The sequence below is a fragment of the Equus caballus genome, chromosome 3 (assembly GCF_041296265.1).
Source record: "Equus caballus isolate H_3958 breed thoroughbred chromosome 3, TB-T2T, whole genome shotgun sequence".
NCBI classification, from domain to species: Eukaryota; Metazoa; Chordata; class Mammalia; order Perissodactyla; family Equidae; genus Equus; species Equus caballus.
The window spans coordinates 119,468,017-119,487,854 of NC_091686.1; the positions used below are offsets into that span (position 1 = coordinate 119,468,017).

Genomic DNA, 19,838 nt, shown 5'->3' on the forward strand with positions numbered 1-19,838 from the left:
TGGCTTAGGGTGCTTCAAGGAGAGGTATGGGTAATATATGAAGGAATCTTTGTTCCCTGGAAAGCTCTACACAACTGTTTGTGCGTGATGACGATTGTTATCGTTGTCATTTCCAAAGCCGAAGATAGTCTCAGGGTTGGCCCTTCCCCCCACCAGGGCATTGCAAGGAGTTTTGGTTGGGTTTTATTTTTCTGGAAGGCCTTGGGGAGTTCCATTCATCCATAATGCAAGCAGAGGTACCCAGATCTTGGACCCTGGACATCTTCTCTAAGCGTGGCCATAGCTGACTCTGATCATCTGCTTGGTTTGTGGTTTGCTGTCCTGGGGAGCCAGGGCTCCCCTTTGAGGGGTGCTGTCATCGCTCACTGTGCTCCAGGGAGCCCTCAGTCCCGGCCTTGACAGCATTGGCCCACAGCATCCCAGTTTCTTCCTCAGCCAGACGCAGCAGCAGCTCCGATTCCGTGTCGCTGTGCAGATCAAATGAGTTAAGACTTGCTAAACTCTTAAGACAGGGTTTGTTGGTCCACGGCAGATGCTCCATAAAGATTAGCTATCTTTATTAGCAGTGTGTTAAGAGCTTAGAACAGTGCTTGGCACACAGCAAAGGCCGTGTAAGTGTTTGCTGTTTTTATGATGATCGTTCATTTATTTAGTCAATCAACAAACCTTTCCCACATGTCTTCTTCATGCCAGGCAAGTCACGGGGCCCGCAGGGAGCTCAGACTCTAGCAAAAAGCAGACCAGTAAGCAGAAACGCAGCAGGAGGCAGGACTATTGTGACCAAGAGATGACTGGGGAAGGTGGGGCGAAGAGGAAGCCCTGGAGGGTGGGGGACGATAAGAAAACAGTAATAGCAGAGCTGTATTTTGAGGAGTATTTGACACATGTAAAGAGCCGTGCAGAGTGTCTAGCTCCCTGGACGAGAGAACTCTGGAGCCACACCTTTTGTGAGAGAGCCCCATGAATTAGAGGAGAGAGCAAGAGACAGACAGGGTGTTCTAGAAACAGCAAGCAGCATGAGCTTCTGGAGCCCACGGTGGCCGTGGGCAAGCCCGGGGGCACAGGTCAGCCTGGGAGACCTACAGGCAGGTGCTCAAGGGCTGAGGGCCAGACGACACCATTTGGACTCCCCCTCTAGGGCACACAGGTTTCCAGCCCTGGTACCTGCCTGTAGGATTCCACCGAAAAATCACAAAAATTCCACGATCAAGTCAAATAAATTTCCAGGCCATGCTTGCTATTGAGTCAGGCCCCTTCGAGAGTCAGGAAAGTTCATTAGCACATTAATGGCTCTGAGAAGTCCTGCAGGAAAGCATGTGGTTGAACCTCGTCATTTCCCAGACATGATTGACCTCAGAATCCTTCCTCCTCCAGAATCAACAGCCTCACACAGAGCGGGTGGCATTCCCGGGAACAGGCTGTGAAACAGCCATGGTGAGAGGACAGCTTTCAGCAGGGCACTGCGTGGTCTGAGTCGCATATCAGTAAGCTAGCTCCTTCGTCAGAACAAGAAGGACACACTGGTGAGGGCGACTCCGGAGGCCAGAGGGCTGGTTGGGAAGCAGGTGACAGGGAGAAAGATGGGGATGTGAGGACGGGCCGCATGTCAGCGAAGAGGAGGAAGGGAGCACAAGAGCTATAGGTGGGCAGACGCATCCGGCCTTGGCGGCTGAGTTGAACTGCGCCAAGAATGGGAACCCCTGGAACCTGCCAGCCAGGACCAGGAGTTCCAGACTTGGCCCCAGAGTTGATGGGTGCGTGGCCGAGGCAAGCCACTCTTGCCGCTCAAGCCCAGTGGCCAGTTCTGACGCAGAGGGGACAATGACAAGCTGGTTTCCAAGGGACCCTTCACCGCTGCCGTGCTGACACTCCGAGAGGCCATGAACCGTCTCTACTTCTGAGGCAGACAAGCAAGGAGCTGGACCAGCTCTGTGGTGTCACGTGTGACAGAGCCAATGGACATGCATTTATTAAGTGCCTACTGTGTACTTGGCTGAGCGCCGGGCCCTGGGAGGGAAGGAAGGAAGGACCAGTCCTTGGGTTGGCAGTCTCCTCAGTAAAGGAGCAAAGACTTGGGAGTCAGCCCAGCGAGAACGGCTGACTCCAGTTCTGCCCCACCGCTGGACGGTCTGGAGCAACTTCCTCCCTGCTCCCCTGGGGCTGCACAACAGACGACACAAACGTGGCGACTTGAAACAATACAAATGCGTTCTCTCACAGTCCTGGAGGCCAGAAGTTCAATATCACAGGGTCCGCAGGGCCGAGCTCCCTCGGAAGGCGCTGGGGCAGGGTCCTTCCTGCCCCTCCCCCCTCCTGGTGACTCCAGGCGTCCCTGGGCTCGCGGCTGCATCGCTGCAGTCTCTGCCCCCTCCGTGTCTCCAGCCTCCCTCTCCTTTCTCTCATGAGGACTTCGGTCCCTGGATTTAGGGCAGGCCCTAAATTTCATCTTGAGGTGACTTTATCTTGAGACCCTTGATTCCATCTGCAGAGACCCTACTTCCGAGTGAGGCCTGTTCACAGGTCCAGGGGTTAGTGTCTGGACATATCTTTTGAGGGGGCATTATTTACCCACCATACCCCTTCGCGCCCCTCCTTCTGGTTGCAGAGTGGCCATGCTAGCCCTTGTCGCACTGGCTGGTTGGGAGGACTGAGAGGCTGCTTGCATACGGTCCTTACCGAAGCACCTGAGAACCGGTTACCGCCTACTATTCACTCATCCGTGTGTGGAATGTTGGTGGCAGGTGTATGTCTCCTGCCTGTCCTTCCACCTTTAAACCTGTAGGGTGGTGTTACTTTTTTTTTTTTTTTTTGAGGAAGATTAGCCCTGAGCCAACTACTGCCAATCCTCCTCTTTTTGCTGAGGAAGACTGGCCCTGGGCTAACATCGTGCCCATCTTCCTCTGCTTTATATATGGGACGCCTACCACAGCATGGCTTGTCAAGCCGTGCCATGTCCGCACCCGGGATCCGAACCAGTGAAGCCCAGGCCGCCGAAGCAGAACGTGTGAACTTCTCTGCGCCACTGGGAGGGCCCCGGATGCTGTCACTTCTAAGCACTCTGATTCTGGGCCACCAAAGCAGTCATTTTGGTGGCATATGGATTATGACATAAATATTGGTAATATTTTAATGTCAGCCTCAAGCGTGCAGGGGAGGAGAGAATGTCACCTTCTCTGGGAGCACGGTCACAGGCTGCAGACATTTGTCACTTGCTTGGTCATGACAGCCAGGACAGAATCGGCCAGCTGCTGCTTCTGCCCTGAATTCCGAATGGGCTCGGGGCTGCCGAGCACGACAAGGATTTACGGGGAGCGCCTGGGCACATGCAGCCCTTCCAGCACTCGTGGGCGCACCCCTGCCTCCTGCGCTGTGTGAGCACCTGGGCTGGGCCAGCAGCTGTGACGGCCCTGGGAACGCACAGACAGCACGACGTGGCTCCTTTTCTCCCGCAGCCCTCAGCACCAAAGGAGGAAGGACAGGAGCACAGATGCCGGGGCAGGGATGGACGTCCCTCTAGGTTGGAGCTCAGTGTCGGGCTCATGGGGGCATCCAGGAGGGGTGCAGAGTAGCACAGCTCAGTGCCGGCGTGTACTGGGAAATCAGAGATTTGCTCGCGGGATGCTTAGTGAACAGATAGGATCACACCTCTGAAGTCAGGCTGATCTGGATGGATAGGAAAAAGTAGAAAAAAAGATGGTGAAAATGCAAAACTCGGCAGGTTTAGAGACCCGTAGGTGGTGAGGCTGAGGAGGATGGAATCTGGATGGTCCCCGGGCTTCTGGGTGACCGTGTGGACGGTGGGGAGGCTGAGCACCTCGCCTCGTATTTCTGTAGAACTCACTAAGGGCTGACCAGGCGTTGGCTCTTCACATGTCTCATCTTATTTAAGCCTCATAACAACCGTGTGAATAAACCATTACTATTATCCACATTTTGCAAAACTGAGGCAAAGAGAAGTTAAGTAACTTGTTAAACTCGGCTCAGCCACACTGACCTTCTTCCTGTTTCCCAGCACACCCTGTTTGTTCCTCGGTGAGACTCAAATAACCTAAGGGGGACATTTCCTCAAATTCCCAATCACATTGACACCCGGTGTAGACTGAGTATGCTTTTGTATTTAAAGAAATGTTGATAAGAACCTTATTTCACACAGAGATTCAGCGGGTGCATAAGACAGATCTCAGCTTTGCACTTCCCAGCTGTGTGACTTCTTTCACTCCGCTGTACCTCTCTGAACCTCATTTGTAAAATGTGTCAATTGGTATCATGACCCCAGGGCTGTTGTGAAGAGAAAAGGAGAACTCGTGGGTGACAGTATGCTCTAAAATACAAAGCAAATAGAGAGGATCAGTAGAGGGCAGCTGGAATTTGGCCACTGCTCAGATTCAAGTGTCAGGCTGCCAGCCCGACAGCCCAGAATCCAGCGTCCACACCCTCCCTCACCGGCCTCAGTCCAGCCCATCCCGTTCCCATGCATCTGAAGGCCAGTCTGAAACTGAGTCACCATGTCTTCAATCACAGCGTGTTGTGGTTCCATGGAACAGACTTTGGCTGCTCTGACGACTGTAAAATGGAATTATGTCTGCAAGTTAATTTGCTAGAAATAATCTACATTTTACAAAATTTTTCTGGAAGCCAAAATAAGCAGGTAGGCCCTGGGGTGCTCTCCTGGCCTGGTGAGCCGGGGTGAGGCAAGGAGATTAACGCACCACCGAGCACCGTGGGGAGCAGCAGGGCCGGGGTCCCTCAGGACAGCGGCAGTGCCCTGAAGAGTAGGGGTCCACCACAGCGGGGCCTCCACCCTCCACTTGTCCTTTTTTTCCAATTGAGATGAAATTCACATAAGATAAAATAAGCCGCTTTAAAGTGAACAATTCCATGGCATTCAGTACACCCACAGTGTTGTGTAACCACCACCCCGTCCAGTCCAGAACATTTCCATCGCCCCCGGGACACCCACTGAGCACTGGTTCCTCATCTGCCCCTCCCCCTGCCCTTGGCAACCCCCACTCTGTCTTCTATCTCTGTGGATTTACCTGCTCTGGGTGTTTCATATCGGACCCCTCCTATGCCAAAATACAATTCTTCCCGGGATAGGACCAGGCACAGAGGGCTCTGAGCATCTGGTTGCCGGATGCCTGACCCGCTGTCGGTGCCAGAAGCAAGGACGTTTATCAAGGTCCTCAGCCCCTCGGGGGGCGCCGGCTCTTCATCCTAACCCGGATTTCATCCCACCCCTTCTCCATTCTGACTCTGATTCCTGCCCCACCGAGTCCACCTCCTTAGGGGTGGGGGGACTTTCCCTGGCTCTCCCCGAACAGACCACCCTCCCCCCACACCTGGGGCACCCCGTTTGTATTCTGCCCGGGTGTCGCACCACACCAGTGTTTCCTGTGACACTGCAACCTGTTCTCAAGCCGGCTCGAGGCTTACAGAGAGCAGGACCGTGCGGCGTAGAGGACGGAGCGCTGGCTCTGCCCTCCAAAAGCTGCGTCCCTGTCCCCATATCCCCTCACTAAGGGGCAGTGAGTGTAAACTGAGACCCGTGGTGACATTCTCTTCATTCTGTCTTTGACAGCTCCAGAAGTGTTCCAGGTGTATGTGGACGGAGGCCCCGGGTACTCATACCCTGTGGACTGGTGGTCCCTGGGTGTCACGGCCTACGAGCTGCTGCGGGGCTGGGTAAGACATGCGCCTATGCGGTGAAGGTGGGGGGCCGTGCAAGGGGTGGGCTCGGATCACAGCAGGCTTGGGCGGAGTCGGCTGGCCATGCCGCTGGGATGGTGGGTGGTGGCGGGAAGGAGCTCTGGGGAGGAGCACTGGGTTTCAGTCCTGATTGCTCGTGTGTCAGCTCTGAGGTCCCTGAGCATTCGTGGGCTTCAGCCCCCTCATTCTGCTCACAGGGAGATGGATGCCCCGAGGGCAAGGTCTTGTGCAGAGGTCAGCAGCTGACCAGTGGCAGCGTCAACATCCAAAGCACCTGGGCTCATGAGGTCAAACGCTGTCCTCTCTCGACCCGCAACACAGGGCACCTGTGCCTGACTTTCCAGCTTGATCTGAAGCTCTTGAGGCGTATGATCAGGCTTCTTTTCCTTTTTTTTTTTGGTTCCAGTCTTCCCCAAACACCTAGCTCAGTGTCCTATAAAAATGGGGCATTCAGTACATAGTTTCATTTCATTTAAATGTAATAGCTGAAGGTGACTCATGGAGCTCTTTGGCACCTAAAACATTTTTTTTTTAGCAGAAAGAATTATGACAAACTAATTCTGAAGCATGTTTTCTGCTGTTTGACAATGATGCCACCTAACCTTTCAGGACCACGGTTTCCCCTTGCACAATGGGGATAATGACATCCTTTCAGTCTATTCCCCGGGGTTGAAGTTATCGCGGGATTAATATGCCTGCGGACGGGGGCTTGTGGTTTGCATCTCACTCACCTTCCGAGCTCCGGTGCTGGCGCTGGCACAGGGCCAGCGAGAGCCGCTTCCTCCCATTGGCTGCATGGTTATTTGAATACACGCATATTCGGACCAGTAGACAGTGCTCCCTGGGGCCAGGGGTCCCCAGTGCATGATGATAATGGGTGATGGATGAATGAATGAATGAATGAATGAGCAAATGAATGAAAGATGAGAGCAGTGTGTAAACCATCAAAGCTATGTGAATGCAAATAAGTATTATTATTTATCACCCTGTACTTCAAGCAACTATTGTCTGTTCTTGATCTCAATTATTTCTCCTGAATTCCTCAAAAACATATTCTAGTACATAGTGATTTTAGAATGCAAAAAAAAAAAAGAACTTGTGCGTTTTCTCGGGCACTGAATGAAAAACGTCTCGCACAGGCTTACTTACTCCTGGTTAGTTCCCTTGTCGTCTGCTGGTTCCTTGACACACAAGCTCAGAGGAGGAACATGAGAGTCTATGACATTTGTATGAACCAGAGGACACAGGGACCTGCCACACACTGTTTATCTTACCTAATCTGTCACACAAATGACCCTGGCGAGCAGTCACCCTGAGCAGGACTGGCCGTGCGCCCACAGAAGTCTGTGCTCCGTCATCCTCACAGGTGGGAACAGTCAAAGATGATGACCTGGCAAAAAGCCCCAAGGATGGAGTGGTTCTTGCTGCTTCAGAAATAAACTGTTTCGTGTTTAATTTGTCTGCGTTTTCTGCTTAGAGACCCAAATGCCACTTCCAGTGGAAGAGGGGGAGGCAAATGGTGAGATGGGACCCTTGGCAAGGGGACAAATTGAGTGAGAGAACGCCTGGGATGAGCTGGCGTAAATCCTTCTCCCTAACATCTTGCTCTGGCTTCAGCTCTGACTTGAAGCACAGTGGGCTTATGCAAATGGTTTATTCTCTGTTCTTCATACTGGAAACAAGCACTTTTAGTCCAAAAAGCCATACTGAAAACCACTCATCTTTATCCACAGACTATGTAAATTTAGAAGTTACCCTTCCTCGCAAAATTCCTCCATCATGTCAGTGACACCATCCTTGGCAGATGATCACCCACATTTTCCTTGATTCCCTCAGAGTCCAGAGAGCTCCTTACCTCCAAAAGATGAAAGAAAGTCGTGATGGGAACTTTCCAATACGTGTGCTAAGATCTTAGAGTTGGAAGCGTTAGAAATGAAAGGTGGGAAATCCATGGTATTGATGGTTTGTTGGCCAGGGACCCAGGAATACTCTAGTCCTCGTGCAGAAAACGGACATCTTTTCCCAAACGCTCTATAAGGCGAGCAGAGAATCCTGTGACCCTCGGCGGATCTTGTACCCTGGACCAGGGACGTAAGTTGCACCCAACTTCTCTCTGAGCCCAAACCAGAATCTCAGTTCTCATCCCCACCGACGTGCCGAGTGAAAGAAAAAGACCCAAGAAAGTGCCATCTGGATAGTTCTGTCTGAGCGCACTGTCATCCTGGGACCGTGAATGTACCCCGGCCCCCCCCCTCCCGGTTAGAACACCATGGGAGAGGGGTGAGAAGGAGGTTTCCCATCCGCTGACGCAGAGAAGGGACCTAGCCATTGTCCCCCCACCAGTCTCCCTGACAGCGTCCCTGACAGGTGATCACCCACCTGCGCACTGATCTCCCTCAGCATCCAAGGAGCTCCTCGCCTCCAGGAAGAGCCTGTTTCATTTCCTGACAGCCTTAAAGGCTAGAAAGATTTTCCTCCTGCTCAAAAGAAGCTGCCTCCTCATAACAGAGAAAGAGCATCTTAGAGGAGTTCGCAGGTTCAAACCTTGGCTCCACCAGGGGCTCCGTCTGAGATCTTAACCAAGGCTGATAAACAGACTGAGTGCTCAGAATCTTCATCTGTTAATGAAAAAAAATTAATAATAATATCTACCCAACAGGTTTGCTTTGAGAACTAAGTGATTCCAATGATGCAAATTACCCAGCAGGTGACCAACAAATGGTCGGCATTTGGTAAATGACAGCACCTTCCCTGGTTTCTCTGTGATTCCTACCCTGGGGGCCCAGCCAGCCAGCAGGTCTGCATCCTTTCCAGTTTAGCACCTTCAACACTGGAGACAAGCACTGGGAGGGAGCTGGGTCACACCTGGCTGCTGACCGGTCGGCAGGAGGGCCCAGGACCTGGTGAACAGAGGTCTGAGTTCCCCGCCACACTCTGTGCACCTGGGATTCCAGCTCACTTAACTCATCGGAACCCTGGCTTCCCCTTTGTAAGATGGGGAGTATGATGGAGGACACTCACAGCCTCTGCCTCTGCTGCCCTGAGCAGCTTGGCCCCTTCTAACACAGCTGGGAGGGTCTGAGGCTCTGGGGGGTGGGGATTACACGAGGAAACGTGGGCAGAGCACACTCAGCATCTGGCAAACAGGAGGCATGCTGATTGTTAAACAGATACGCGCATGGCAATGCTCCCAGCCAGGGAGACGCAGGTGAAGTGCTGTGCCTTATCCTTAGAGGAGCAGGGAGGAATCTCTGGGGGAGGGGACGCTTAAGCTGGGTCATATACGCATTGCTGGAGGGAACATTGTGAGCACAGATGGGAAGGGAAGCTGAAGCTGACAGGGCAAACATTTTAGACTGACCACTAGTTAGGACAGACAGGAGACAGTCCATAAAAGACCCTGGGCTCAGCCGGAGGCACTTGGCTTTACCCAGCAGGCTGTGCGGTGCTGCTCTTTACGCAGTAGCAGCGACAGTACCGTGGTTAAGCAAGAGTATCCTTTGGAATCATATATTTCTGGGCTCAAATCCTGGCTTCGCTGCAGTGTCTGAATGATCTGGGGTGAGCCCACTTCTTGTCTGTCAAATGTGGGGAAGAGTCGTTGCAGGCCCAAAGCGTGGGGCTCCTCAGCTCGGCACTATGGACGTATGGGGCCGGGTAATTCTTCGTGTTGGGGGCTGTCCTGTGCATTGTGGGATGTTTAGCTGCATCTCAGGCCTCTACCCACTAGATGCCAGCAGAAATGTCCCCCACCCAGTGATGACAACCAAAATAGCTCCAAACATTGCCAGATGTCCCCAGGGGTACAGATTGTCCCCAGTTGAGAACCCTGCCGTAGAGTAATCCAGAGGACCCCATGAGATCCTGAATGGCAGGCTGTTGGCACGTTGCATTGCCTGGAGTGGGCTCTCCATACAGACACAGGACAGTGCCCTAAAAGCCCCCACTATGACCCCTCTCTGCTTCCCCCCAACCACCTCCCTGACCTTTGACCCCAGTCAGCACTTCTCCTGGACTTTGGGTAGACAGAGAATGCTGGGGTCGCGGAGAGGCTGACAAATAGTAGAGGAGGGTGTATGGAGCTCCCCCTAGAGTTTGGATGCAGAACTAAGAACTCGTGGGTGTGCACGGGGTGGGTGTGCACGGGGTGAGTGTGCACAGGGTGGGTGTGCACGGGGTGGGTGTGCACGGGGTGGGTGTGCACGGGGTGGGTGTGCACGGGGTGGATGCACTCAACAGCAGAATCCAAGAACATATTGGTGTGTGAACCTTACGAAAAGAGAGTGGCAGTGCTTGGGTTGAGCCCCGACTTCACATCTCTTGGTAAAGCAAACAGAGAGAGCACTGTACCAGGAGTCAGTAACCTGAGGGGAGATGACTTTGTGACCTCGCTCTCCTCCGTTCTGAGTCTCCAAGAGGGAGGGGAAAGAGCTGGGTTGCTCAGTGGTTTTCAGGCTGTTTCCTGGAGCTCTGGGACGCTGCAGAGGTGACAACAGTTCCGCTGTGGAAAAAATGTTTCTCCAAGCTTCAGAGGCTTACGTAGCCCGAGGAATTCTTCTTTGCTTCCATCTGTTCCGGGTTTGGGATTTTGATTTCCCAAAATGAAAGATTTTGGGAAAGAAACATTGGATTCAATGGTCCCCAGGGCCCAGCTCAGCTCTAGCAGTTAAAATAACAAGTCTACGGCAGTTCTCTCCTCCATTTCTTGGTAAACTGACATTTTTCATAAACTGAGTTTTCTGGAATAGAGACACGTCCGCAGTCCGTCATGAGCGTATCCGGGGCCCGGCTGCTAAAATCGCTCTCGCCAGCAGTACCTGGAACTACTTTACCCTATAAATACCACTTGGTTTTCTGAGTCAACACATCCTAAGGCCAGTGAGTGACAACCAAGCATCAATAGAATTCTCTACCACAAGCAGACGGAGCAGTGATCTTAATATTCTTTTGGATTCATCAATATTCTTGCAGCGGACCTGGGTTTGCCTCCAACCACCCGAACAGATGAAGGCTGAGCCCGGAGCCTACACACGCAGAAGTTATGCCAGTCACAGTGTCCCAGACTCATTTCTAAATGTATTTAATGGCTGTGTTGGCCTCATAGCTTATCGTAGCTACCATTATTATCATCATTATTTTTATTGGTCTGCTTCCCTCTAGAAGTGGAGAGAATTACAGAAGGATTGAGAGCGGCTCCCTGGGAAGTCTGATGGACTTAGAGGGCCTTGAAGTACCCAAGGAGCAGGTAGCAAATGCAATGTAAATGATAAGAACACTCTTTGCACCTGTTGTCCTCTGGTTCTCCGACTGGGCGCTTGGGTTTGCGCCTCTGGTGGCAGTGTGGAAAGAGCCGCGAATGAGAATCTGGCTCTCTGTGGGACGTTGAGAGAGTCGCTTTTCGTCCCCAGCCAGTTTCCCAACCTGTAATATGAGGAGGTGAGACTGCATCATTTCCCAAGGTCCTTCCACCTCCAGCCTCTGGGTAGGGCTGGGCGTGGGTGGGGTTGAAGGGCAGGGCATGGTTCATTGCGAGGCAAAAAGATGGGAAAAAGAGATCCTGAATAGTCCAAAACCAAAGTCTCAGCCCCGGTGGGTCTCCAGGTGGTGGCCCCAGCTCTGGTTTCTCTGTGACGCCTCGCCAAGGAAGCACCCCCTCCACCCCAGCGCACCCCATGGCTTCCTCCCCAGGGCACGTCCTACACTGGAAGCTTCTAACCGCCCAGCTGCCTCCAAGATGGCGGGCTCAGTGGAGTAGGGCCCAGGTGGGTCCTGCTCCCAGGGGGGGCCCAGTCTACAGAGGGCGCCAGAACAAAGTGGAGAACAGACGCCTTGAGTCTGAATGATGCCTGTGAGGGGTGTGGCATTAATCTGCTCGGGCTGCCCTGAGAGAGTACCCCAGCCTGGGGCCTTCAACAGCAGAAGCGTGTTCTCCCACAATTCTGGAGGCGGGAAGCCCGAGATCAAGGTGTCGGCAGGGTTGGTTCCTTCTAGGGCTGCAAGGGCAGGAGCGCCCCCCTGGCTTGTAGGTGACCGTCTTCTCCCTGCGCCTCCTCACATGCCTTCCTGCTGCCTGCCTCTCCGTGTCCTCGTCCCCCCTTCCTATGAGGACACCAGTGAGGTCAGGGCGCACCCTCATGACCTCCTGTTAACTCGAGTCCTCTGTAGACGCCCTCTCTCCAAGTAAGGTCACATTCTGAGGGACCGGGAATGAGGACCTCAACATGTGAATTTGGGGGACACACTTCAGCCCATGACAGGAGTGGTCAGAGGCGAGCCCCGGGTCCCCACTGCCTGAGCTCACTGCCACCACTTCCCAGCTCGGGGGTGTGGTGCCTCTGGTTCATCTCCTATGAAATGGTCGCATTCATAGTAGCTGACTCATCAAGAGTGTGTGGGTTTTGTGTCACATAAGAAGCGCTCTCAGTAAATGCTCACTCATTCTTTCTAGTGCTGGTGGTGGTGGTGACTGGGGAAGTGCTGAGGGTCCTGCCAACGCAGAAGCGGGCAGCAGCTTCGGGGGAAACTTTAAAATGCTCATTACTGGAACCATACTCCACTTCCCATTACATTAAAACACATGTTCCAAGAGGGGCCAGCCCGATGTTGTAGCAGTTGAGTTTGCACACTCTGCTTCGGCCGCTCGGGGTTTGCAGGTTCAGATCCTGGGCGTGGACATGGCACACCACTCATCAGGCTGCACTGCGGGGCCATCTCAAAACCAAAACAGAGGAAGATTGGCACCAACGTTAGTTCATGGCAAATCTTCCTCAAGCAAAAGGAGGAAGACTGGCAACCGATGTTAGCTCAGGGCCAATCTTCCTCACCAAAAAAAAAAAATCAAGTTAATATGCCTGTCTAGGGAGCCCACAGGCTTTGGTTTTGCTCATACAGCAGAAGGGGGAGTCCCCAAGTCAATTAACAGATGAGGGAGGAGGCAGCCAGTCAGGAAAAGGCCCCCTTCTGGGTGGATACATCAGAAGGCACCGGCACACCCCTGTGGGCAGATATCTTCTCCAGGGGAGCCCCTTTGGTGAGGATAAAAGTGCTCCTTCATTCCAGGAAACTGTTGTCCACCCAGAACTCAGGCTCCCCTCACCTCCTTGGTCTGGCACCTCCTGTTTGCAGCAGCCCTGAGAGAATCAAAATTCCACGAGGTTGGAACCGGCGCCTTATGCACCGTGTGAGCCCAATATGGTGTCTGACCCACATCAGAGTTCCATCAATGTGCACAGATGGACTGATTCATCTGTCTCGTTGTCATTGTGCTCTGGGAGCCTGCTGGATGCAGACGCTGTTTGGGGCCCTGAGAACACAGAGATAAGCATGATATAATCCCATCTTCAAGGAGCCCCCAGCAGGAATTCCACACCAGACAATGAAGTTCATGTGGATTCGCTATGGATTCATTCCTCCAAATTTCTCCAAGATCAGTTTCGCTGTTGCTCCCTGTGTGCTTGGCAGATGATTGCCTGCCTGTTCCAGCCGTGGGTCATTTGATGGCGATGCAAACCTGAAAACCACAAAGCCAGGTAGAGGGTGAAGAGGCTCAGAGAGCTGGTCTTTGGCTGAGGGAGAGTGTCGGAGAAGAGAGGGGATGCTCAGACACTCTCCAAGCCGTGTCCCCGGGGCCACGGTCAAGACAGCCTTCTGAGCTTTGAGAGGTTCTTAGAAGCAGGAAACTGCCCATAGCAATGTTGAGAAAACAGTCAGGAGCTTTAATGCTCTACCAAGCTGGGAAAATGGAGGTGAAGAGGTCTTATGCATCCTCACTGTGGGAAAGAAAGGATGGCAGGTGGGAAGAGCAGGCTGAAGGACCCAGCCTCACGCCATCCCTCCGCCAACCAGACCCAGACCTGGTGATTTCAGCCCTGCCCACTCCTAGGCTGGTGCAGCCCACGAGCCAACCTCGCCATCCCCCGGCCTGGGTCTGGAACAGGGACTCTGGGTTCCGCTGTTGGGTGTGGATCCCGCCTCTGCCATTTACCAGCTGTATGACCTTGCCAAGTCATTTAACCTCCCATGGCCGTGACAGAGCACTCACCTGCGAGGTTCCTGCACTGCCTCATGAGTCTGGTCACTGTTGGCGCATGGGTCCGGGCCACCTGCTCAGCTGTGAAAGAGGAACACCCACTGTCACCTGAGGGGAAACAGCGAACCACCCCTGGTCATTACACAGTTTTACCCGCGGCAGCAGTATCTTCCCCTTGGCTGTCTCTCTGATTCTGCCTGTTGTCCTTTGCTTGCAGAGGCCGTATGAGATCCACTCGGCCACACCCATCGACGAGATCCTCAGCATGTTCAAGGTGGAGCGTGTCCACTACTCCTCCACCTGGTGCAAGGGGATGGTCGCCCTGCTGAAGAAGGTGAGGGGGCAGCCCCAGCCCGCCTGGACGGGGAGCTGGAGTCCCTTAGTGCAGAAGCAGGCATAGCAGCCATTTCCTTAAGGAAGGAGAGCACAAATGGATCTAACAGTAGAGGAACAAATAAAGTCAGCAGGGCCCTCCCACAACACGACACCCACCCTCATGATCTCGCATACAAGACCACAAAGCCTCTGGACCGTGGAGTCTGGCTTGGAGTCACGTCTGTGACAGCAAAGCCCCCAGGCGCTTTTCACTCCACTGCAAGCTCCTAATAAATATAAATACTTAACACATAAGGTTTTTAAAATTTTTGCTACAAGTGATCTTTTAACCCGCTGAGCTTTAAGAAATTGGGCGTCTCCTGACTTTTTCTGGGAACTGTCGCTATTAGAATAAAGCCGTGGTTCTCAAAGTGTGGTCCCCGGACCAGCAGCATCACCCGGGAGCTTGTCGGAAATGCAGATTCTCAGGCTCCACCCCAGACCTGCTGGCTCAGAAGCTCTGGGGATGGGGCCCGTGGTTTGTGGTTGCTCAGCTCTCTGGATAGCTCTGATGCCCACTCCCATTTGGCACAGGAAGTAGGTCTTGGTGTCCTGTTTTTGAGACGGGCATCAGCCTTGCTCACCTGGAATCCTCAAGATGCATGGAGTCAAGCCTTGCATGTGGTTCGCAGCCAGTCGCTAGCGCTGGTTGAGGGAATATTAGGTTCAGAGCCAGGTGGTTGTTCTTCTCGCTTAATCCTTCCAACCCCTGCGAGCAGAATACTGTCACCATCCCCATAGTAGAGATGAGGAAACTGAGGCTTCGGAAAGTGAGGCTGTTCCTCAGTGCCACAGGGCAGGCAAAGGGCACGGATTTGAATCCAAGCCCAGCTAACTCTGGGTCCCACGTCTTAGTCCCTGCACCACTTCAAACCACTTGTTGAGTTACTAATTAGTTAAATTGCTTTAGAGAGAGTCACCACCTTACACGTCAGCGGGACTTCCCCGACTGCTCGTTAGAATGGCCGGAAGCCCTACACACAGGCCAGTGCCTGCGCCTCCCGCCCAACCAGTGAGTCCCAGAGCTGCCGTGCTGAACCGTGAGCTCCCAGCGGGCATTGAAATGGAGTCTCTGTTTAAATCTGCACCCATCGTTTCAGGGCAGCCCCTAGAGAGAGACCCCCTTGATCAGCCCTGCCAGCGGTCCCTCAGGTGGTGTGACTCCAACCCACTTGCTGGGCACAGTGGGAAGTTTCTGCAGTGACAGGTGGGCGAAAACTGGAAAAGGGCTCCAACCCCTAGCTCTCCGCCTGTCAGCAGATGGGTGTCGCACCGCCCTCAGCATGTGCCAGGTCCTTGCTGATCCCCTTTGGATCTCATCCTAAGCGTGACCTGGATGGGGAAGAGTCCCCATTGTTCTTCCTGCTTTCAGATGAGGAAACAAGCGCAGAGCACTCAGCAGCTCACCCAAGGCCACATGGCTATTAAGGGGCAGTTCCCAGGCCAGGGCTTGTATCCTTTCATTTTTAGCCCATGTTCTTTGCACCGGATAAAATAGCATGTTTCGACAAGCTGAAAGCCCCATTTGGATGCAAGGTAATATTCTACGGCTGTTTTTTGTACTGCATCACCTTTTATTAGCAGAAATTCTATTTGAGGAGAAGCTAAAAATTGTCCCCTTGGCTACAAATGAGGCCACTCCATCAGCCTGCAGAGGTCACCTCGTAGCTGTCCAGAGGTAAATTTTATCACACTTTTGTACATCCCATTACCAAGCTGGAAGTCCTAAGACGAGGTGGCTAATTCTTTTTATTTTTAATTGGAAGCCTCTGCAGACAGCAGTGAGAGGCAACATGTCACAGGGCGCTAGTCCCTGAGGGGAGCATGGCAGCTGAAACTTCAGTTCCTGCCCTATAGCCCCTTGCTGGGTGACCTCGCAGAAGCAGCCTGGCTCTCACTTCCTCCCTGGCTATAGAGATGAGTGTAGGTGACGCTTCCAACAACAGCAACCCAGACAAGCATTAATGGCAGGTCAAAAAAAGAGGCACCTTCATGGGGCCGGCCCAGTGGTGCAGCAGTTAAGTTTGCACGCTCCCCTTCAGCAGCCCAGGGTTCACCGGTTCGGATCCCAGGTACAGACCTACGCACCGCTTGGCAAGCCACGCTGTGGTAGGCGTCCCACATATAAAGTAGAGGAAGATGGCCATGGATGCTAGCTCAGGGCCAGTCTTTCTCAGCAAAAAAGAGGAAGATTGGCAGCAGATGTTAGCTCAGGGCTAATCTTCCTCAAAAAAAAAAATAAAGAGGCACCTTCATTTTCCAGAGACTCCCGCCTTCAGAGTCTTCTCCAACCCCTACTAACCTTGGTGGAGTGCACAGCTAAGCCAGCTCATTTGCCCTTTGCCTGCAGCTCCTGACCAAGGACCCCGAGAGCCGCCTGTCCAGCCTCGGTGACGTTCAGAGTGCACCCTACTTGGCCGACATGAACTGGGACGCGGTGTTTGAGAAGGCACTGACGCCCGGCTTTGTGCCCAATGTGAGTGGAGGTCCTGTCCCATGGCATGCCACCCCTCTGCAGGGTCCCCCAGCTTGGTGCAAAGGAAGACGCCAGAAGCTGGCCAATGAAGCCTCAGCAGGCCACGGCCACTTGAGGACCAAAGAGTTTATGTTTCGCTGAGATTCAGGGTGGATTGGGACCTGAGTTCCAAGGTCCTAGCTGGGCAGCTTCTCTCCTTGTAGTAGGTCCTTGTGGACAAAGAGCTGCCTTTCTTTTATCGAATCACACCCACTGCATGCATAGATTCAGGCATGGGGGGAGAATCACACCCACTGTGTGCACAGGTCCAGGCTCTGGGGGGAAAATCACACAGAATGTGTGCATGGGTCCAGGCACTGGGGAAAGAGCAGGATGATGGAGGCAGGCTGAGCCCTCTTTCTTGGAGCTGACCGTCAAGGAGAGGAAAACAGACAATGAGCCACCACGCCAGTAAATGTGTGCATGAGAGCCGGTAGTGATGGGGGTGACCACTGCGCAAGCAAAGAAGAGCGGGAGAGATGGGGAGGAGGGTAGGGAGGCAGGAGCCACTTCTAGGTAGAGCTGGCAGAAAGCTGGAACAAGCTTGTGGCTGGCCACAGGAAAGCTGGGGGCTGGGTGCCGGGCCGAAATTGCATTTCTCCTGGAGGAGTCTGCAGCGTGCACTTGAGGGGTCGTAACAAATGGGACAGAAATCCAGCTCGGCCACCTCCTCTCTGACCGTGGAGGGCACCTGCCACCCAGCCAGGTGTGGCTGGCCTGTGACAGTGGATGACAGTTGCCTGCCCAGCAGTGGTGTGTGTGTGAGGAGGAGAGAGACCTTGTCAACAGCCTGCAGAAGCTGGCCTCGTTGCTCCCTATCCCAACCCCTTATTGTCTGAATGGAGTGGAAAACCAGGCTCGAAAAGCCTTGTGCCCGTGGACATGCGCACGCGTGCATGCACACACATGCAGGCACCACACACCTCAAGCGCAAAAGCACAAGCGCAGAGGAGCCATGGTAGGTGGGGCCGTGGTAGGTGGGGCCATGGTAGGTGGGCAGGGAGCCCAAGACTCCCCAGGGTGTGCTTTATGTCTGAGTATTTAAAGACCGCTGTTGCTGCTTTTGGTGCAAATTAGTCTGGTTCCCCAGATCAGTTTCTCCAAGACTTCAAGGCTTCAAGTGCCCTTTCCCAATGGAGGTTACAACACGTGCGCCTTTCTGAATCTAGATCCCCCCACGGCCTGGCCAGCGGTCCAGACACAACTCTCCGAAACAAAGCCTGGTGACGCTAATTCCTTCACGTCTTCTCCCAGCGGGCAAACCCTGTGCCCTGGCTGTCTGGCCCTGGGGTCCTCCTGGACCACCTTCTCCCCATCCTCCCCGGGCGGGCTGCAGACACGCTGGCCCGATGGCCTTTCTTAAGATGCTCTGCCTCCGTCCTCCAGGCCTCAGCACCTGCGGTCCCACTGCCTGGACCCGCTTTCCTTAGGGACTCTGCCCGGGCAGCCTCCCTGGAGGCGCCCCGCCCCGGTGCCGCCTCTGGGCTCAGCTGACCCCCCGCTCCTCAGACACACTCAGATGGATGTGAGGAACAAACAGGGCGTGGGGACAAGGCGCCCAGGCAGGCTGTGCACAGCCCCTTCCTCCCACAGCAAGTGTTTGGGGACTTTGCTGGGCCATCTGTGAGGTGGGGCCGGGGGATGTTATTGTATGTGTGGCGGAGGTGGTGTGTGTGTGTGGTGAGTGTATGTGTTGTGCATGTGTGTGTGTGTAGTACGTATGTGGTGTGTGGCATGTGTGGAGTGTGTGTGGTGTGTATAGTGTGTGTATGTGGTGTGTGTGGTATGTATTTGTGCAGTGTGGTGTGTGTATATGGTGTGGTGTGTGTGTGTGGTGTTTTGTGTATATGGTATGTGACTGCGGTATGTGTGATATGTGTGTGTATGTGATGTGTGTATGTGTGTGTGATGTGGGGTGTGTGTGTGGTGGTATGTTGTGTGTGGGGGGTGTGTGTGCATGTGGTGTGGTGTGTGTAGTGTGGTGTGTATGTACATGTGATGTGTGTATATGTGTGTGGTGTGTGTGTGGTGTGTGTATGTGTGGTGTGTGTGTGGTGTGTGTATATGTGGTGTATGTGTGGTGTGGTGTGTGTGTGGTGTTTTGTATGTGTGGTGTATGTGTGTATATCTGATGTGTGTATGTGTGTGTTTGGCATGGGGTGGGGAAGGTGGTGTGTGTATGTGTGTGGTGTGTGTGTATGTGTGGTATGGTGTATGTATGTGTGTAACATGTGTGTATGTGTGGTGTGTGTGTATGTGATGTGGGGTGTGCGTGTGTAGCGTGGTATACGTATGTGGAGTGTGGGTATGGTGTGGTGTGTGTGTGTGTGTGGTGTATGTGGTGTGGTGTGTGTGTGTGTCCGCGGGTGGAAGGCATGCCTTGGGGCCCTCAGAGTCGGCCGCAGAGGCAGTGGCCCCCTCTGCAGGGCAGGACAGCTTCCTCTGGGCCCGTTTTCACTGTAGTTCCCTGGCAGGTGAGAAAGAGCCAGTAACAGGTGAACGCATGACGTCCTTGTCCTCCATCCATCCTGTCCCCGCGAGCGCCTCCATGCCAGGCACTGCGGTGACACGAGGAGAATCCGGTGAAGACAGTTGTGGCCCGGTGGTCAGGAGCTGGCAGACGCGAGCAGGCTCCCCAGGGGGGCTGTGCTGGCAGGAGGGTCTGAGCCTTCTCTGGTGGGGGCTGTCCCGGGCATCCATCTCCCAACTCTACCCACAAGGTGCCAGAAGCGCTCCCCGGTTGTGACAACCGAAAACATCTCTAGACATTGCCAAGTGTCCCCTGGGGAGGCTGCCCCCGTTCACAGCCTCCAGCTGGGGGTGTGGGAACAAGAAGCCGGGAAACTTAGGAAGACACGCAGTGAACCAGCAGGCTGAGTGCTGGAGGGGCACCGCTGGCTCGGCCCCTGGAGCACAGGCGTGGAGACTTGGGCTGGCCTCTGTCATCTCAGGTGCGCTCGGGTCTCCTCGCCTGTCAACAAGGACAAGTGTGGGACCTCTCTCGGAGCCTGGGGGAGTCACTGCCCGGAGGCTTCCTCAGGCTCCGTGCAGGCCGGGCACGCAGGGAGCCCTCGGTGAATCCCCTGTGTGCTTGTGCTCTCGGTTCCCTCGCTGACTTCCGCAGAGCGCCCGCTTTGGATGCTCCAGGGAAACACGCGAGCGTTCTCTCTGGTTCTCTTGTGCCAAGCTCAGCAGATAGACGAAAGCTAGGAT

The 19,838-nt window shown here is 53.9% G+C and overlaps 1 protein-coding gene across 1 annotated transcript in view; it reads left to right on the forward strand.

Moving 5' to 3' along the window:
* STK32B (serine/threonine kinase 32B) overlaps positions 1 to 19,838 on the forward strand; it is a 337,581-nt gene that overhangs the window by 294,167 nt on the left and 23,576 nt on the right. Inside the window, exons 7-9 of the mRNA XM_023638366.2 lie at positions 5,579 to 5,682; positions 13,953 to 14,069; positions 16,461 to 16,586. Of these exons, the coding sequence (XP_023494134.1) occupies positions 5,579 to 5,682; positions 13,953 to 14,069; positions 16,461 to 16,586 (347 nt within the window). The remainder of the gene's footprint in view (positions 1 to 5,578; positions 5,683 to 13,952; positions 14,070 to 16,460; positions 16,587 to 19,838) is intronic.